The sequence below is a fragment of the Barbus barbus genome (genome assembly GCF_936440315.1).
Source record: "Barbus barbus genome assembly, chromosome: 1".
Classification (NCBI taxonomy): Eukaryota; Metazoa; Chordata; class Actinopteri; order Cypriniformes; family Cyprinidae; genus Barbus; species Barbus barbus.
Window position 1 is genome coordinate 41,362,364 of NC_136729.1, and position 19,425 is coordinate 41,381,788.

At 37.8% G+C, this 19,425-nt stretch overlaps 1 protein-coding gene across 1 annotated transcript; it reads left to right on the forward strand.

The window, feature by feature from the left end:
- The first annotated feature begins 1,159 nt into the window (after nt 1-1,159).
- On the forward strand, nt 1,160-10,264 carry LOC306869253 (beta,beta-carotene 15,15'-dioxygenase-like). Its single transcript, XM_079415938.1, has 11 exons — nt 1,160-1,303; nt 2,713-2,841; nt 3,012-3,141; nt 3,231-3,378; nt 3,486-3,633; nt 5,346-5,566; nt 5,658-5,924; nt 6,263-6,368; nt 8,537-8,631; nt 8,713-8,824; nt 9,447-10,264. The coding sequence occupies exons 1-11, from the start codon at nt 1,210-1,212 to the stop codon at nt 9,602-9,604; spliced, it is 1,608 nt and encodes a 535-aa protein (XP_079272064.1). The 5' UTR covers nt 1,160-1,209; the 3' UTR covers nt 9,605-10,264.
- Nucleotides 10,265-19,425: the final 9,161 nt, after the last annotated feature.

The following is a 19,425-nucleotide window of genomic DNA, read 5'->3' on the forward strand; positions in this document are numbered from 1 at the left end:
TTGTTAGGGAGGGTTTCAAGAAAAATTCTCCTAGCTCATCCAAAAACAATCTCCAGCATATTCAGTTATCAGACACGACTGGAACTTCAAATGGGACTGGCTTCTATGTCAGATGAAACTAAAAAATTAGCTTTTTAGCAGCAAACACTCAAGATGGGTTTGGTGAACACATGTATAAAACGTACCCCATGTGTACAATGAAATATACTGCTGTATGTTTGATGTTGTGGGCCTATATTTCTGCTGGAGGTCCTGGACATCTTGTTTAGACACATGGCATCATGGATTCTATCAAATACCAACAGATAAAAAATCAATAAGTGACTGACTCTGTTAGAAATCTTATAATGGGCCATGTTTGCATCTTCCAACCGGACAATACTCCAAACATAAACCTCAAAAACAACACAAAAATGGGTCACTGACCACAAAACCAAGCTTCTGCTATAGCCATTCCAGTCCTCTGACCTGAACCCTGTAGAAAATGAGTGAGGTGAACTGAAGAGAAGAAGCACCGTCATGGAGCTGTGAATCTGAAGGATCTGGAGTGATTCTGGATGAAGGAATGGTCTCTGATCTCTTGTCAGGTGTTCTCTAACCTCATCAGGCATTATAGGAGAAAATTTTGATAGAGGTAACAAATAGAGGTTTCAAAATGTATTGAATAAAAGGGTGCCGTTAATTGTGGCCAATGTGTATTAGAGAAAAACATTTATTTCATAATGATATTTCCCCCCAATTTAAATTCTTATTATCCAATGAAAGATTAGGTTTTTGTGATTTTTTTTAAGATCAAAAGGATTAACAATGCAGATTCATTTTCACAGCCGCCTTTGATCATATTTACCAAGGGTGCTGATATTTTTGGCCATGACTGAATATATAAACAAATCATAAAGTTGTCATTAGGAAAATATAAGAAAAATATTATAGAATACAAATTTATTGTCCAGAAGTGTATTCGATTTCTCAGCCAATTAAAAGTAAGAAATAAGAAAAAAAAAAAAAAAAAATAACAATACAACTTTAACTTCTTAAAAATTTAACTTCTGAAATGATGGCTACACCCCTGCTGCAGAGTAACTACGAGCTTACACTTGACACAATTTACACTCATGTGTGACCTCAGAGGAACTCTCCAGATGTTATATAATCATTCACTAACACTGAGTGCATTAAAGTACTGCGTGTTGCGAGTGCTATACGGTCATGTCAGTGGGAGCCCAGCTTCAGTTCAGCATGTTGTCGTTTTTCTGGAGAAACGGAGTGGAGACCCCGGAGCCGCTTAAAGCAGACGTGACAGGTAAACTTTCTGTTCAATAAACATTTTTAATGCAAAGTAAGGCACACTGTATCCTCAACCAGACGTAAGCTTAGCAGCAAGAGCAATGGAAAACACGTTTTTCATTCAGACATTTCGGTGTGTTTTTAGAAATACACATATATTAAATAATTATTTTTATGTTTACTGAAAAGAAATACGACCATTTGTCCTAAGATATGTCCGACTCGTGAACGAGTCGTTGTTCCGAAGCGGATCTTTTCAGTGAATCGTTTGAACCGGTTCTTTGCACGATTCGATCCTAAGCAAGACCATGAACCAATGAGCGTTTTGAGGAGACTGAGCGGAAAAAGGATACTTTAGCACGTCAATAGTCAAATAGCTGAAATAAAAATAACAAAGAATATGAAAAATGTTTATCAGTTTTTTAATACACATTAAAAAGTTGTTTTTAATAACACAGAGTTGTTAAAGTAGCAGCAGCCTATTTGCACCATTGCATAAACTTATTGTTACAAATATTATTTATTATTATTATTATTTAAATTTAGAATAGCATACTACTATTTCTGTCATATCTTGAAAGTGCCAGAGTTCGTTCATGAGTTAAAAATATCATTCACTTGCACTATAGGAGGGCCTACTGACGCATTAAGCCTGTAAAGACAGATCTACCATGAGCTCTTAGGTTGTTTATCATCCATACGTCTGGTCTGGCGAAGGCATCAGTACAGGTTATTTCAATGTAAAATGCAAAATAAATTAAAATGCAAAATCACATAAAATTCCGTTAAAAACTCCTCTCAATATTATTTAAGAGGATAAATATAAAATTAGTGATTTTTACATTAAAATGTGATAATAATAAAAATCAAGTTTAAAGACAACTGCCAACAATATGATTTAAAAAGATAAATATAAAATGAAAGACTTAAAAATAGAATAAAAAAAAAAATAGAAGATGAAATCACACACTGCTGCATAGGATAAGTTTGCTTGCAAAATAAATTAGGCAAATGATTATGGCGTTATTTTACTGCCAAATGTCGAGAGCGCATTTTTTGTTTTGCATTGAGATTATATTAATCTACAAAAATGCGCTCTCGACATTTGGCAGTAAAATAACGCCATAAATGATCCACTGGCATGGCCAAAAGAGCAGAGATAAAGCATTCTTTCAAAGCTATTTGGTTCAAAAGTTATTAGGTAAAATGTACATTTAAAATCTGAATTCTCCGAATTTGAGAGAATTACCACATTGAGACCCACCCAGTATGCCAAATTTCACAATTTGGACAAACAACGGAATTGTAAACTGATCACTCCATTATTTAATTATCCTCCCAAATATTGTAAATCTTGCCTCATTGAATTGAGATACTTTTTATTGATTGTCAGAGTTCACACATTAAGTTGTCTGTTTTTCTTAGGCTCCATCCCACCATGGCTTCACGGGACACTATTGCGAAATGGTCCTGGTCTGTTCTCAGTTGGTAACACTTCATACAAGCACTGGTTTGATGGAATGGCACTTATCCACAGTTTCACGTTTAAAGATGGTAAGTTGGGTGAGAAAAAACCATTTAAATGACATTTATGGAAAGTACAGTTCCACTGCTGTAAAATCTGTAAACTGCATGTGCTATTTTACTATATCTAGGAGTGTATTTACAGATTATTGGATGCACCATAAGCAATAACACGCATTAAACGCACTATTTTATTCCAGGGGATGTATTTTACAGAAGTAAATTCTTGAAGAGTGAAACGTACAAAAAGAACATAGCTGCCAATAGAATCGTTGTGTCTGAATTCGGAACCATGGTTCATCCAGATCCCTGCAAGAATATATTCTCCAAGTAAATTATCTTTTTTCCTTGACCTTTTTAATTTTGTTTTAGGTTTTCAATAAAAAATACCTGTTCAATTGCTTCATGTTGCTTTTTAGAGCCTTCAGTTACTTGATGAATGCCATTCCGGATTTCACAGATAATAATCTTGTTAACATCATAAGATATGGTGAAGATTATTACACATCATCAGAAGTGAACTACATTAACCAAATTGACCCAATGACACTTGAAACATTAGGAAGAGTGAGTCCAGATCCATTCATTCATTCATTTATTGATTTGTTTTGTCAACCACATCTCAAGATGTTTTCTCATTGCCACTCCATATAAATTGTCTTTTATTATTTCAGACTAATTACAGAAACCACATCGCCATCAATTTGGCAACCGCACACCCTCATTACGATGAAGAAGGGAACACATACAACATGGGCACTGCCATCATGAATTTCGGCAGACCGAAATATGTTATTTTCAAGGTGCCTGCCAATGCCACAGGTAACAAGAAACATTATGTAGACATTATGTAGACTATAAAGCTTGTTTTAACCATGTCGTGGAGGGTTTTGACTGAGATATTTTACATTTTACATTTTGTATGAAACTTGGTGACATTTGTTACCCTTGCTATATGAATCCAAAAAAAACACAAATGTAGACATGATTGGAAATGGCATGAAAAATAGTCAGACATGTTATCTTTATGGTCAAAAATGAAATAATAGAAAATATGAAAATACAGAGCAATTTTTTGGAACAATCTACAAATCAGCCACAATGAAGTAGTCTTTCATAATGGCTAAAGATATATCCACATGCAATACTTAATAAAAGTAAGTAACTATACCTAAGTATTCTTATAAGCAACTTGGGAATTCACAGTTCAATAAAATATTTGTTCTGATATTTGTATTATTGTATTATTTATTATTATAAATAAAAAGTTAATAATTTAGAAATCCACTCAAAATACAAAATTGTGCATTTGTTTCGTTAATACAAAAAATGGGTTATTATCTGCAGTTTGACCCCCGAATGAGGAATAACCAGAGGGTTGAACTATATGTCATGAATCTGGTCTATGAACTTCCGTTAACTCACCACCAGAGGTCACTCGCTCACCACATGGACTCTTGCACCACACTAATTGTTGCACGCCACCTCAGACTACAATTCCCATCATCCATTGCACTGACGACACACAGCTGATTGCACTGATCACACAGCTGATTGCACTGATCACACACCCTACATAAACCATGGACTTCCTCTTCCTCTCTGCCGAGTATTGTATAGTGTATATCCTAGCGATAGCTACTCTACGGAGCCCACTCAGTGGTTATAGTCTTGCCTTGCCTGTTTTCTTGTGTTTTGATATCTGCCCGTGTTTCCTGGATTAACCCTTTGCCTTGCCATTCGGACTCTGTTTGCACCTCGTTTGGATTATTGCTTGTGTACCTGGATTATCTCTCTGCCTTGCCCTGTTGGATATTGTTTGCCCTAGGATTACTCTTTGTCTTGTCTGTGTTGTTTCTGTTTGCCACTGAACGAACCTTGCTTGTTTTGTAACCACGTCTTTGAATAAAGCTTGCAAATGGATCCGCATGTCTCACGTCTCGTTCGCCCCGTAACACTATAGATGGGCCATATTTCAGAAGGAAAACTGTGGCAAAACTGTAAGCACAAATAAAAGAAAGACGGAGCTGTACATATCGGATTATTTTGGGAACTTTTTGCCCTACATACACAAGTCATTTAGACATTTGACACAGTTAGTTTTTTTACACATACAGATTGGTTCTACACAGTCAATCTTTTTTGCAGTTCTTTAAATTGTTGTTTTCGATTGCAAATCACCATTCACAGGCTTGCAGTGCTTTTGACCTTATTTTGGCAAAAAAAAAAAAAAAAAGTGCCAAAAGTGTAAGCGCGGAGAAATGGAATGCGGAAGAATACAGATCATATTTATTTTGCATTAGCATGAGGCTGCAGTTTCACAATACATTAATTACACTTGCAATAAAAGTAAAATGCTGCAAATTTTATTTTCTTACGCTTCTTGAATCTCAATTTGCACCTTTACAAAACTTTTCTTGTGCATGCAAATTTAATTTACGTTTGCAATCTTATGTACACTTGCAAAACGCTTACCCTTCACATGCAAATCTTTTAGCATTAAATTACCTCCATATAACATCTGCATATTTTAGATAAAGAGAAGAAGAAGCCAGCCCTCAGGAAGGTGGAACAAATTTGCTCCATTCCTTTCCATTCCACCTTGTATCCGAGCTACTTCCACAGCTTCGGCATGACGGAGAACTACATTATCTTTGTGGAGCAAGCCTTCAAGTTGGACATCCTCAAACTGGCCACAGCTTACTTCAGAGATGTTAACTGGGGCAGCTGCCTGAAATTTGACAAAGATGACATTGTGAGCAAAATATCTTCTGTTTTTGTCTAAAATAGTTTTTCATTCATTCATCAAAATTGTCTAACAACTGTTGGTTTTGTTTACCACTTAGACACTGATCCATCTGGTCAATAGTAAGACTGGGAAAACTGTGAGCACAAAGTACTACGCAGACCCATTTGTGGTCTTCCATCACATCAATGCTTATGAGGAAGATGGCCATGTTGTCTTTGACTTGATCACATACCAGGACAGCAATCTGTACGATATGTTCTACTTACACAACATGAAGCAAGATGTTGACAAGTTTGTAGAGAACAACAAGGACTTCTCTCGACCAACGTGCCAACGGTTTGTCCTTCCTCTGAATGTAGACAAGGTAAAACAGGAAATATAAAGAGGAAAACTGCAAATGCAACAAGTCATTATGGAATTTAGTAATTGATCAGACTATTATTGTGCATTCATGTATTGCCTATAATAGAATTATTGATCTGATTTGTTCAGATAAATTGTGGCAGGAGAACTTCTGTAAATAATTAGAAATTGGTTGGCGCCGATAGCCTAGTGGTTAGTGCACCGACATATAGCACATATATATATATAAAAATGATGAATTGCATAAAAAAGATTTCAAATTTCATACTCCATTATCTATTTACATTTGATTGGATTTGTGGTGAAGGATCTGGTAAACCTTTTCTCTAATGCTATCAGGAAACTCCACCAGACACCAACCTGGTAAAGTTGCAGGACACAACAGCCACAGCAGTGCTGAAGCAGGACAGCTCCATCTACTGCACCCCTGACACTATTTTTGAAGGTGATTCCTATATTCATAACTTTATCATTTTATTTAGTAATTTAGAATTTTAGAATTTTTGGTAACACTTTACAATAAGGTGTCATTTGATAACATTAGTTAATCTATTAACTAACATGAACAATCAATGAACAATGCATTTATTACACTATTTATTAATCTTTGTTCATGTTAGTTAATGAAAATACAGTTGTTCATTGTTTATTCATGTTAGTTCACAGTGCATTAACTAATGTTAACAAACACAACTTGTGATTTTAATCGTCATGTGACACACAGCAGCCAGAACAGAATTTGAAACATTGCCAAACCCATTAACTATATCATGAAATATCTTGATTCTCACCTTTATAGATTATGTTGATAGTGGGTGATGGTCAAAGTAACCTAATAATGTAATCTGTTAACTATGCATAAAAACTGTTTATGGGTGTCATGCCATATTATATATATATATATATATTTATATATATATATATATATATATATATATATATATATATATATATTATTAATAACATTCATAGCATATTATTAATATGACTGACTTTATATTTAATGTGAATGTAACATTGAAAGTTAAAGTGAATAAAAAATTGCAAGTTAGCCTACTAATAAATAAAAAAAATCCCATTAAAATCACCGAAGCTGTTTACACTATGAAATTAATATCTTACAAATTCATAAACACATTTGCACTTTGTTGTTTCTGACGAGAAAATTTGCCAGAAAGAGGTATTCAGTCAGGCAGTGAGTGAAGAAAACACCAGCATTTTAGCGATGACTCATCTGTACGCCTCTGATTGGTCATTGCATTCATAAGCTCAACAGCATCGTGTGTGATTGGTTATAATGCGCAGTGCTGTAAAAACATGTCTGTCTCTGGCTCCAGCGAACACAGATTTTAATTTAGCAGCTGATGATATGACGCACTGAACGATTTAATCACGCTGGTTTGATTTTATCAAATATAGAAAATATTAATCGGCTATGTTTTGTCTTTTGGAAGCTGCATTCAAAATCCACTTGCCTCAAAAATCTGAGGGGGCACGTGCCCCACTTTGAACATGACGCCTCTGATTTTAATAATGCATTAGTAAATGCTGAAATTAACATTAACTAAGATAAAAAAAATGCTGTATAAGTATTATTCATTCATAGTTCATGTTTACTAATATTGTTAAAGGGTTAGTTCACCCAAAAATGAAAATTATGTCATTAATTAGCTACTCACCCTGATGTCATTCCAAACCCATAAGACCTCAACACAAATGAAGATAATTTAGTTTGAATCTGAGAGCTCTCAGACCCTCCATAGACAGCAACACAACTGAAATGTTCCCATGTCCAGAAACGTAGCAAGGAGATCGGTAAAATAATCAGGGGTTGAACCGTAATTTTACGAAGCCACGAGAATAGTTTTTGCGCAAAGAAACCAAAAATAACAATTGTATTCCACATTTTAGTTCTCAGATTCAAACTAAATTACTAGGATGAGAGTTGCTGAAATTGCGTTTGGTCTCGTACTGTATCGTGTATCTTGTCAGTGTGTGCACTTGCTTGGCCATTTGTAGTTGATAAACAGGAAAGTGGGTCCAGCTGAATTGAAATGATCATTTGTTGGTTTGGTATAATAAAGGTTATTATACCGCGGCAGCGGTCGCGGCAGTCGTCGTGTGAAGCCCTCTTAGTGTCAAGACCAAAGAGTGTAAAGACCATCGACTCTACCGTGCGACTCCACCGGGCAGGGACACCGGCAAGGGATAGTAGTAGCTTTTTATTTAATTTTTTCATTGATATGTTTATTATTGAAATGTTGTTGTTATATGCATGTGTTAATTTTATTTAATTTCTTTATTTTCTTAAATATGTGGGTAGATAGTATTTATAGAGTTGTAACTTTTTAGTTTTAGTTACTTTTTTCTTATTTGTAAGTCGCTTTGGACAAAAGCGTCTGCTAAATGACAAAAGTAAAGTAAGTAAGTAAGTAAAGTAAATTATCTTAATTTGTGTTCCGACGATGAACGGAGGTCTTACGGGTTTGGAACGACATCAGGGTGAGTAATTAATGACATAATTTTCATTTTTGGGTGAACTAACCCTTTAACTAATGAACCTAATTGTAAAGTGTTACAGAATTATTCATTATGTTGCTTGTATGATTACAGGTTTAGAATTACCAGGGATCAACTACAAATTCAACGGTAAGAAGTACAGGTACTTCTATGGCACCAGAGTGGAGTGGTCACCATATCCAAGCAAGGTAAATATTCATAACATTCTGGACATTTGCTGGTACATTACCTTTCTATTATTAGCATAAAACTTGCCTCTTGTTATATAGATTGCAAAAGTAGACATAGCTGCCAGGACACATCAGGTGTGGATCGAGGAGGAATGTTACCCCTCTGAGCCAGTGTTTGTAGCATCTCCAGACGCTGTTGAAGAAGATGATGGTGAGTAATTCAAAGAAACATTAGAAATAGAATTTCTTTATAGAATATTAATAATTTTCCTGCATAATACAATGTGAAAGAAGACAAACATCTAGTTCAGTTGTAAAACTCTAGATAGCTCAGGCTGATAGGTCCTTTACATGCCGTCTGCTACCAATCACATTATTTGCTACATGCCACAAGCTGACCGGTCTCTGCTAAATCTGCAGCCAATGAGATTGCTTACTCGTCATTTAAATGATCTGGTTACATGTCTGATGTGAGCTGGTCCTTCAGAGTTCCTCTGAGAGCCTCCACCTCCCCAGCTCCACCTGTCTAGATCTGCTACGGGATTTATGCATGTCTATTCATGCAGTCCAGACTCGCTCTGCAGCCGCAGCAGCAGTGTGTGTTGCAGACTGCCAAGACTGTATACATTTTATCCATTTAGAGAGTTTTAACTCTATTTTAATCAATTGTAAGTTGAGTCTCTTGTGCTATTTGTGTGGCATTAAGATGCTGCCTATGTACTGTTGAGTGATCCAAATTAGCCAGATGTGAGGTTCCTTGACGATTAGGCAGCTTAAGCTTTTGTAATTATGCTGTCTTGACAAAACATAAGTGATTTTTCTTCTTTTTTTAGGTGTTATCCTGTCTTCTGTGGTTTCATTCAATACCCAAAAGCCTCCTTTCCTGGTGGTCCTGGATGCTAAGTCATTTAAAGAAATTGCTCGCGCTACCATTGATACTGCTATTCATATGGACCTGCATGGGCTTTTCATCCATGATAAGTCTACCTAAAATGGACATCAAAAATAATCCAACAACAACCCATTTTTAGGTTGTAGGATTTACAAAATAATACTTATTTGTAATTTTTTTGATAAAGATATATATGTTAGAAATATAAAATGAGAACTCAGTATATTTCTTCATAATCCTATGCAAACATTGTTGATCAGAATAATTTTTTCATAATTGCTTAGAATTATAATTGTATTATATTTTTTTACAGCTATTCTGTAAAAAACGCTATTGTTATATAGTAACATGATTATATAAAATGATCTATCCTTAATTGTTTGTGACAATTCAGTGTTTTTTTTTTTATAGAAAAATATAGCTTAAAGCTGTATAAATTGCAATTTATTTTTCGTAATCTAGTGTCATATATTATGAATAATATTGGCATTGTACACTATGAATATTGTTGGCTCGCTGACAAATTGTAACAGAACTGTTTGTTTAGTTTCCTTTTTGTCCTTATTTGGTTCTTCCTGTTTTAGTTCATGACCTAGTTTTGTTGATTAGTTATATTCATCACCTGTGTTCTATTAATTACCTTGTTTCCTCGTTTGTTCCACTCCCTTTATAAGTCCTGAGTTCTCCCACTGTTTTTGTCTTGGATTAATGTTGTAAATGGTTAAAAGTGTGTTGAAGCTATTAAACTACTCCTTTGTTACTTCTCGTTGTGCGCCTGCATTTCTACAACCACCAACCGTGACAGAATCCAAGACCTCAACAGAAGATGGGCGAACTGGCGCAATTTTTTGATTTAGCCCACGCCATCCAGGACCCAGTGAGCTTTATGTTGGCGTTTGCGCCTCTCGCCCTCGCCAGCACTCTGGAGGATGGAACACTCAAGATGATGCTCCGGCTCGGGCTCACCTTCCACCAGCAGCGAGAGCTCCCAGACACCTCTGATCTCGACTGGAGAGAAGCCATCATCCGGTGTCTGGAGAGCCTCCGACCCCGAGCCGGAGCCTTATCCCCGGCGAAGAATGTTCCGCCCGCGGCGATGTGGAAACCGCCGCAACTGGCGATGAACGTGGCGCCGTTTGTGGCGAAGAGGGTCCCGTCCAGCCCACCTGAGTTCCCGCTGGTCCCGTCCAGCCCACCTGAGTTCCCGCTGGTCCCGTCCAGCCGTCCTGAGTTCCCGCTGGTCCCGTCCAGCCCACCTGAGTTCCCGCTGGTCCCGTCCAGCCCACCTGAGTTCCCGCTGGTCCCGTCCAGCCCACCTGAGTTCCCGCTGGTTCCGTCCAGCCCACCTGAGTTCCCGCTGGTTCCGTCCAGCCCACCTGAGTTCCCGCTGGTTCCGTCCAGCCCACCTGAGTTCCCGCTGGTTCCGTCCAGCCCACCTGAGTTCCCGCTGGTCCCCCAAGCGTCCGCTCCTCCAGAGCGCCCTCAAGCGCCCGCTCCTCCAGAGCGCCCTCAAGCGCCCGCTCCTTCAGAGCGCCCCCAAGAGTCCGCTCCTCCAGAGCGCCCCCAAGAACCCTCTCCTCCAATGTGGCCCCCAGAGGGGAACTTTCCCAAAGAAATTTTGGGGGGGGGCCATATAGTCTCAGTCTGTGTGGCCAGGCCAAGGGCCAAGGCCACGGAGCACCCCGATCCGCCAAGGCCGCCCAAGGACCGCGATCCGCCAAGGCCGCCCAAGGACCCCGATCCGCCATGGCCTCCCGTGTCTCCTGATCCGCCATGGCCTCCCGTGTCTCCTGATCCGCCATGGCCTCCAGGGTCTCCAGTCCTGCCATGGCCTCCCAAGGCTCCTGATCCGCCATGGTCTCCCAAGGCTCCAGATCCGCCATGGCCTCCCGAATCTCCAGTCCTGCCATGGCCTCCCAAGGCTCCAGATCCGCCATGGCCTCCCGAATCTCCAGTCCTGCCATGGCCTCCCAAGGCTCCTGATCCGCCATGGTCTCCCAAGGCTCCAGATCCGCCATGGCCTCCCGAATCTCCAGTCCTGCCATGGCCTCCCAAGGTTCCAGATCCGCCATGGCCTCCCGAATCTCCAGTCCTGCCATGGCCTCCCAAGGCTCCAGATCCGCCATGGCCTCCCGAATCTCCAGTCCTGCCATGGCCTCCCAAGGCCCCGGATCCACCATGGCCTCCCGAATCTCCAGTCCTGCCATGGCCTCCCAAGGCTCCGGATCCACCATGGACTCCCGAATCTCCAGTCCTGCCATGGCATCCCAAGGCTCCTGATCCGTCCTGGAGGCTTCCCTGTCCCATCCTGGTCCTGCTCCAGCCTCCAGGACGCCCACCCCCCCTCCCCGATGTTACTGTTACGGTGCGGGACGCACCTTCCGGGAGGGGGGCGATATCTGTAACAGAACTGTTTGTTTAGTTTCCTTTTTGTCCTTATTTGGTTCTTCCTGTTTTAGTTCATGACCTAGTTTTGTTGATTAGTTATATTCATCACCTGTGTTCTATTAATTACCTTGTTTCCTCGTTTGTTCCACTCCCTTTATAAGTCCTGAGTTCTCCCACTGTTTTTGTCTTGGATTAATGTTGTAAATGGTTAAAAGTGTGTTGAAGCTATTAAACTACTCCTTTGTTACTTCTCGTTGTGCGCCTGCATTTCTACAACCACCAACCGTGACACAAATGTATTTTTATAAAAAATTTATAGACATCCTATAAAACAGGCTATAGTGATGTGATGTGAATATTATGTGCCTAATATTCAGACCTCAACCTAATTTCTCTAATTTTTTTAATTGAATAAAATGTTTTATGTGAAAATAAAAACAAAAACCTAATGTTTGCTGAATTATTTATTTCATATGACATTATAAAGTAAATTTTGATATTGTAATGTCAGAGACATGACAATTGAGTTGAGGATCCATCTGCAGACTTTATTTAGAAGCGTAGTCAGAATAGGCAGGGTCAAAACACCAGCAATCAACAATATCCAGGGCGAGACAAAAGAACAATATAGTCCAAGACAGAGGAAAAAGGATAATCCACAAACAGGCGATGGTAAAGACAGGCAGCGAACAATCCCAAAAACCAGATAAACAATCCCAGGAACAAACACATGCAAGGCAAGGCAGAAAACACGAAGACATTACATTACAATATTCAGCAATGTAAGAGTGTGTGTGTTTGCATCTTATATAGTGTGAGATTGACAAGGTAATAGGCTTTTTCGACTTTATGCGGCGCCGCAAAGATCGGCTGCCAACAAAAGCAATGCATTCTGGTTAGAACATTTGTCCGACTTTGATCGGTGCTGCAGCTGATCTACTATCACATGTGCCATCAAAGTACCGCAAGAGCAAAACGAGACCAGCCGCCTAGGACAGGGGCTGCAGTTGCTCAAAATCAGCTGCAAGAGCCTTGATGAAAACACACTTTATTCCCATTGGTCAGATTCTGTGATGACAAGCACTAGGTGTGTTGCCTGTTTATTCTAACAATGCAATTCCAATAATGCTCACAAATCTGTGTTTTTTTTTTTATATAACAGTAAAAGCTTTTTTAGTGTAGAATGTGAGTATAGACCAATTTTATAATTATTATAAAATACTATTACTATTATAATTTTAATATTAACCTTTATTAGTTTTTTTTTTAAGATAAAAGTATAGCCTACATGCAGATTAATAAATGCACACACACTACATACAGTATATATGTGGGTATGTATGTTTTTATGCACATTTACTGTAAACACACATACAGGTCAAAAGTGTGGGCACTATTAATGTTTTTGAAATAAGTCTCCAATGCTCATCAAGCCTTCGTTTAATTGATCAAAAATATATACAAAACAGTAATATTTTGAAATATTACAATTTAAAGAATTGGTTTCTATTTTAATATGCTTTAAATTATTATTTATTTCTGTGATCAAATCTGGATTTTCAGCATAATTACTCCAGTCTTCAGTGTCACATGATCCTTCAGAAATCATTCTAATATGCTGATTTACTATCAGTGATTGAAAAAGCTGTGCTGCTTAATATTTCTTTATAAACTGAGATAATTTTAGGATTCTTTGAATAAAAGAGCAGCATTTATTTTATTTATAATAGAAATGTTTTGTAACAACATGCACTACTGTTCAACAATTTTGGGGTCAGTATATATATATTTTTTAAAGAATATGGATACATAGCAAGGATGTTAATTTTTTTTTTTTTTTTTTTAAGTGATAGTAAAGACATACTTTTAGGAAAGATTTCTATATTTTGAAAATCCCTGCCAGGATCCAGATAAAAAAAATGAAGCAGCACAATTGTTTCGGAAATACAAGCTTGGCCTTTTTCACTAAACAAGAATCAAAACGCTATGCGCATATGTCAATAATGACGAAAACACAATGCTGCATCATACTTGAAGAGTTCAAGTAAATAAATACAAAGAATCAAATGGAAAAAAACAAGAACTTGTCCTTACCTGAATGGAAATGTGTGCTGTATATCCTGTATATGTATGCTGGTCCATAGCATAGCCATAATATACGTATATTATGTCTATGGTCCATCATCAGGGATGGAGTGCCCTAGTGGAGCTCACTCCAGCTGGTGATCAGATATACTGAGCTTCTATCTGAAATAAATATACTCTGACTGAAAATTCACCAATGACCACCAACTACACTGTAAAAATGATTTTTCTAAATTGTAAATAAAAGAAAGATTATTGGAATATGTTTTATGAGAACTATTATACTATTACAATACTATTTTAGTCTGTCTACTTCAAAATTTCCCATTCGCTTTCAGTGTGTAGCTTGCCATTTCTTTGTAATAATTTAAGAAATTTACTAACAATTTCTGACTGAACATTGTTTCTACACCAATTATTTTATATTTCTATTTGATAATATAATATTCTATTTCTATTTCATCTATTTCTTTTCTTTTATTCTTAAAAAATGCCTCTAACACTAGCCTTCTCTATTCTTTTTCTATTCCATCTACTTGTTTCCTTTTTATTTATTATTTTAAAAAACCCACCTTGCTACGTGTACTGCGTAAGGCTAACCGAGACTTGTCTTAGCACTTGCATATTATTGCTCTTTTGTTGGTTTTGATTGCTTCTGTTGTCCTTATTTGTAAGTCACTTTGGATAAAAGCGTCTGCTAAATGACTAAATGTAAATGTAAATAATATTCACAGTTCAAAATAATGGTAATGCTATAATATCACAGACTGGGAAATTTCAAGTGGTCTTTTCAGAACCCAAATAATAAATCATATTCATTCTTTTCTTTTCTTTTTTTTTGGGGGGGGGGTTGTTACTTTCTAAGGACAACACTGCCACCAAGTGACCAATCTTTGAGTGTCATACTGGTTATAGCTGGCTTCTGTCCTCAAGCCTGCAACAAAGCAAAATATTGTAGGCGCTGTTTTTCTGAGAATGACCACCTACTTTTAATGCTGTCTATGCATGAACTTTGGACTGTTGAGAGTAAAGTTCAGAAAGGGCAATGTACAGCTTCGATAACTATAAATTAGTTAATTTTTTATCACAAATCTGATAGGACTCAGCCAATGGTGTATTTCAGTCTCATGTGTCTAGGTGGTTGCCAAGGCATCACTACAATCTCGGGGGGAAAAAAGTACAAAATGTGCCTCTGGTACCCTTTGAAAAGTACACCTTTATACCTTATTTTACCCCTGAAGGATGCATATTAGTTCATTAAAGGTCCAAATTAGTACCTAAAGTGTACATATTAATAGCCCACCTAAATGGTACCACCCCAGTGACAACTTTTGTAACTGTTTTCCCAAGATGTACATGGTTGCTAATGTTTCTTCAAGTCTCCATATACAGCTCAGTAAACTCAAAGTATGTCTATAGGATTTTTATTTTGCCATGTAAAAGTTTGACTGGGTAAAACGAAGTACTTTTTAGAAAAGTACTTTAACTTTCCTCAGAAAACCAAATAATCTCAAGTCAATATTTATGTCACAAGTTATGCACCAAACTTAAATAGGCTAAACTCGCAGGGCTGTCCAAACTCGGTCCTGGAGAGCCGGTGTCCTGCAGAGTTTATGCTGGCAACCCGTTCCAGGCAACCCGTAACGCGTGTTTTTCCAACCTTCTACCCGTGAAATTGCACTGGAACGGCAGTCAAACCCGTGACTTCCCACCCGTGAACGCGTACTAGATCGATGTACTCCCAGTTCCGCACTCTGACATCACATAGGAGATGGTCCTCACTGCAGAACACAAGATCCAGGATGTGTGGTTGGATCGAGATCCAACTCCTCCCACCTTACATTTACCTAAACCTACCCGTCTCCACCCCCTGATCCCTAAACCCACCCATCCCCACCCCTAAACCTACCATCTCCACCCCCTAGATGTGGATCCAACCCCGACCCTGGATCTTTGTTCTGCAGTGAGGGGCTACTGTCACATAGCACGCGAAACAACAATAGCAGCCCCTACAGATGCATTTCCAAATATACAAATAACGTAAAATAAAAGGTATAACAGCTTCTCTTGCCTTATGCGCCGTTTTTTCTCCTCCGTTTCCCTCAAATAAGCAAGGAAGCACCTTTGGCGATAGAAATGATTGTGAATGAGTATAAGCCCTGTACAGTGCGCTTTGCTGGATAGAGAGTTGGACTTGTAACCTGAAGGTTGTGGGTTTGAGTCTTAGGTCCAGCAGGGATTGTAGGTGGGGAGTGAATAACCAACACTCTCTCCACCCTGAATACCATGGTTGGGGTGAGACCCTTGAGCAAGGCACCGAACCCACAACTGCTCCCCGGGTGCCGCAGCATTGGCTGCCCACTGCTCCAGGTGTATGTTCACTTCTGTGTGTATACTTGGATGGGTTAAATGCAGAGCACAAATTCCGAGTATGGGTCACCATACGTGGCCACACACCACTTCCCCTTCCCCCCTTTTTCCTTGTTTACATCTAGCTACCACAATTCCTTGTGCTCAGACAGTTTGGCGTGACTTGCCTGGAACGCTACAAAGTCGTGAGTCGTGACTTACGAGCTCAAAAACCTGCCTTTAACGCAGCTCCAACTTGCCTCAACACACCTGCATGGAAGTTTCTAGTATACCTAGTAAGACCTTGATTAGCTGCTTCAGGTGTGTTTAATTAGGGTTGGGAGCTAAACTCTGCAGGACACCGGCCCTCCAGGACCTATAGGGTTACTACTTAGTAATTCTTAGTATTAGAATTTTGTCTTTGAACTTCCGTTTTTGTGATAGCTCTAATCTATAGCATCGCTGTTGGAAGAATAAAGGAAAGGAAAAGGAAAGGAAAGGACATGACGTGTGGCCAAGTATGGCGTTCCATACTTGGAATTTGTGCTCTGCATTTAACCCATCCAAGTGCACACACACAGTAGTGAGTAGTGAACACACACACATGGAGCAGTGGGCAGCCATTTATACTGCAGCGCCCGGGGAGCAGTTGGGGGTTCAGTGCGTTGCTCAAGGGTCTCACCTCAGTCGTGGTATTGAGGGTGGAGAGAGAACTGGACATTCACTCCCCAGCCGGACTTGACACTCGAAGTCGAAGTCCGACTCTCTAATCATTAGGCCACGGCTTCCCCTATTTAGCTGCTGAAGGGTATTTACTTACTGTAGAGTTAAGTAGAACGTTATCTTGTGCATTGCCATATTCAAAGTGGATGTCATAACAATGTCAGTAGCCCGGAAAGGTTTTAAAATGAGCAGTTCATTCATAAATTCCTATGACCTTACCTGAAGACAAGGAGTGCAGAGCTGAAAAGGGGTGGAGCTTTGTAAGGTCTGTAGGTTTATTAGTCAGTTGAAACATCAGCATTGATTGTGTCTAGTAAGCTGGGATGTATGGCGTGAGATCTTGTCATAGATATTGATCATTTTAGGGAGATTTATGATCATGATCAAGTTTACGGCATGAAACTGATGACCTTTGTGAACCAGTTTTGAATTTTATTGCTCTGCTTTAGTTCAGCATCCACTGGTTTCTCAGAGTTCTTTCTCAATGGCCTTTAATAGTTTATTATGTCAGTTATTTATGTGCCATATTAAGATATTAATTCTTGTTTGAGTATAGCCTAAGCGTTCTTAGAAACACTGCTCTCATCTTATCTGTTAACAAGATGTTTCCTAGAATTGTATCATACGATTGTGATAAATATGAGGCAGTAAATGTTTTACTTGTGCTCAAAGGAAACAAAAGGCAGCTTGCATGCATTAGTTTTTACTTTACCACAGTTACCAAGTCATAAATTCAGACCTTAATCAGACAAAATGGAAGGATGTTTTACAGCAAATCATTATTCAAAAGTGCGAACAAGTCTTTAGTTTGATAACAAATGAAATGACAGGAGTAAGTTCTTTCTGAAATGTGTCTAAATTACAACAATGAAAAGAAAGGGCACTAGAGAGAAATGAGCAGCAACTTTGCATGCATTCTCTGAAATTATGTTTAAAACAGCAAGTTCTGTTGAAGCTGTGGCTTAGAGGTTAATGCAGTATAGCTCTCATGTGCTACAAATGGGTTTGATTCAAAGTCTTTTCCTCTCTGTTGGAAACAAGAGAGACTGTGTACTGTCTTGAAAGACTGGTTTTTATGATCTTTCGGTGGAGTGATCATGTGTTCTTATTTCACTATCTGCATTATTATGGTGGTTATCTGTAAATGTCGAAGGTCAAGAAGGTTGGAATATTCACATATTAGTGAATGCTATATGGGTGTATCCTGTAATGTGACAAAAAGAATTCTGAATAAGTTGGGTTGAAAATAACAATGAGAAATAACAACCTTCTCCCCTGTTTTAGTATTACCAAATAATGCAAAATTATTTGTAGTACCTCTCATAGTTATAATAATAAATTAAAACTAAAGCAGAAACCAAAAACCACCAATAAATTAAATAAAATAATAAAATATATTTAACTTTATTTCAGCTAGTTGTGAAGGCAACATTTCTCATTTTTATTTAGTTTAACTTGATGTATTAAAATAACTAAACTTAAATAAATGACAAATAAATAACTTATAAACGAGCTAAAAAAAACAACAAAATAATAGATATAATTAAAAAACAAAAATAAAATGGTTAAAACTTTAGCCAACAGTAAAATGAAAAATAAAAACAAAAACTAATTAAAAATATGAATAATCAAATAAAATAACTCTCTAAATATTTTGTGAATAAATGTGGGTATAACTATAGTACAGCGGCTTTACATTGAAAAAATCATCAAAATCTATTGGATATTTCTCTGTTTTCTCCAAAGAAATAAATGGGATAGGGTGGAAATTAGGATTTGTTACATTTTTTAAACCTATACTTAAGATTTGTACCTATAAAGTTTTCAGTGGGTTGACACAGGGTGAGTAGACAAAAATCATTTAACACCAACTGTGTTAAATGCATAATCCACTAAAATGCAAGTGTATCCCCATTTCCTCACAACGGACAGGTATTCATTGCCAGATGTGGGCCGAATTCTTTAAACATTTAATCATAATGAATACTACAATATACTGAAATTGACAAAATATAGAAAATATAAATTTTATTGTAGAGTTCATTATGTTTAAATAATAGCATTCGTTTTGGAGATTGACAGTATCTACATTGATTAATTTTAAAAGGTGATTTCTAATATAACTGTAGGAATGAGTTATTCACCACCATTCATTTTTAAGAAGCAAAAATGTTAATAGCATGGTTACGGAGATCAAGTTAGTAGTAGCAAAGTTAGTCATGTGATCTCAACATGGCAACCCACTCCAAATGACTGAATTATTTGTCTTCATTGTATTTATCTGAGCGACCTTTTTTATATTTATCTCAATAACTTTTTTTTTTTTGTTTTGTTAATGGTAGACTATAGTTAAATGAAAAAGACAACCAAAACTT

Excerpts from the sequence above, each read along its gene's own strand:
- LOC306869253 (XM_079415938.1), top strand. The coding sequence starts at position 1,210 with ATGTCAGTGGGAGCCCAGCTTCAGTTCAGCATGTTGTCGTTTTTCTGG. Across the intron at positions 3,379-3,485 it reads CACTTGAAACATTAGGAAGA|ACTAATTACAGAAACCACAT; the intron begins GTGAGTCCAGAT and ends TTATTATTTCAG. Across the intron at positions 8,825-9,446 it reads CGCTGTTGAAGAAGATGATG|GTGTTATCCTGTCTTCTGTG; the intron begins GTGAGTAATTCA and ends TTCTTTTTTTAG.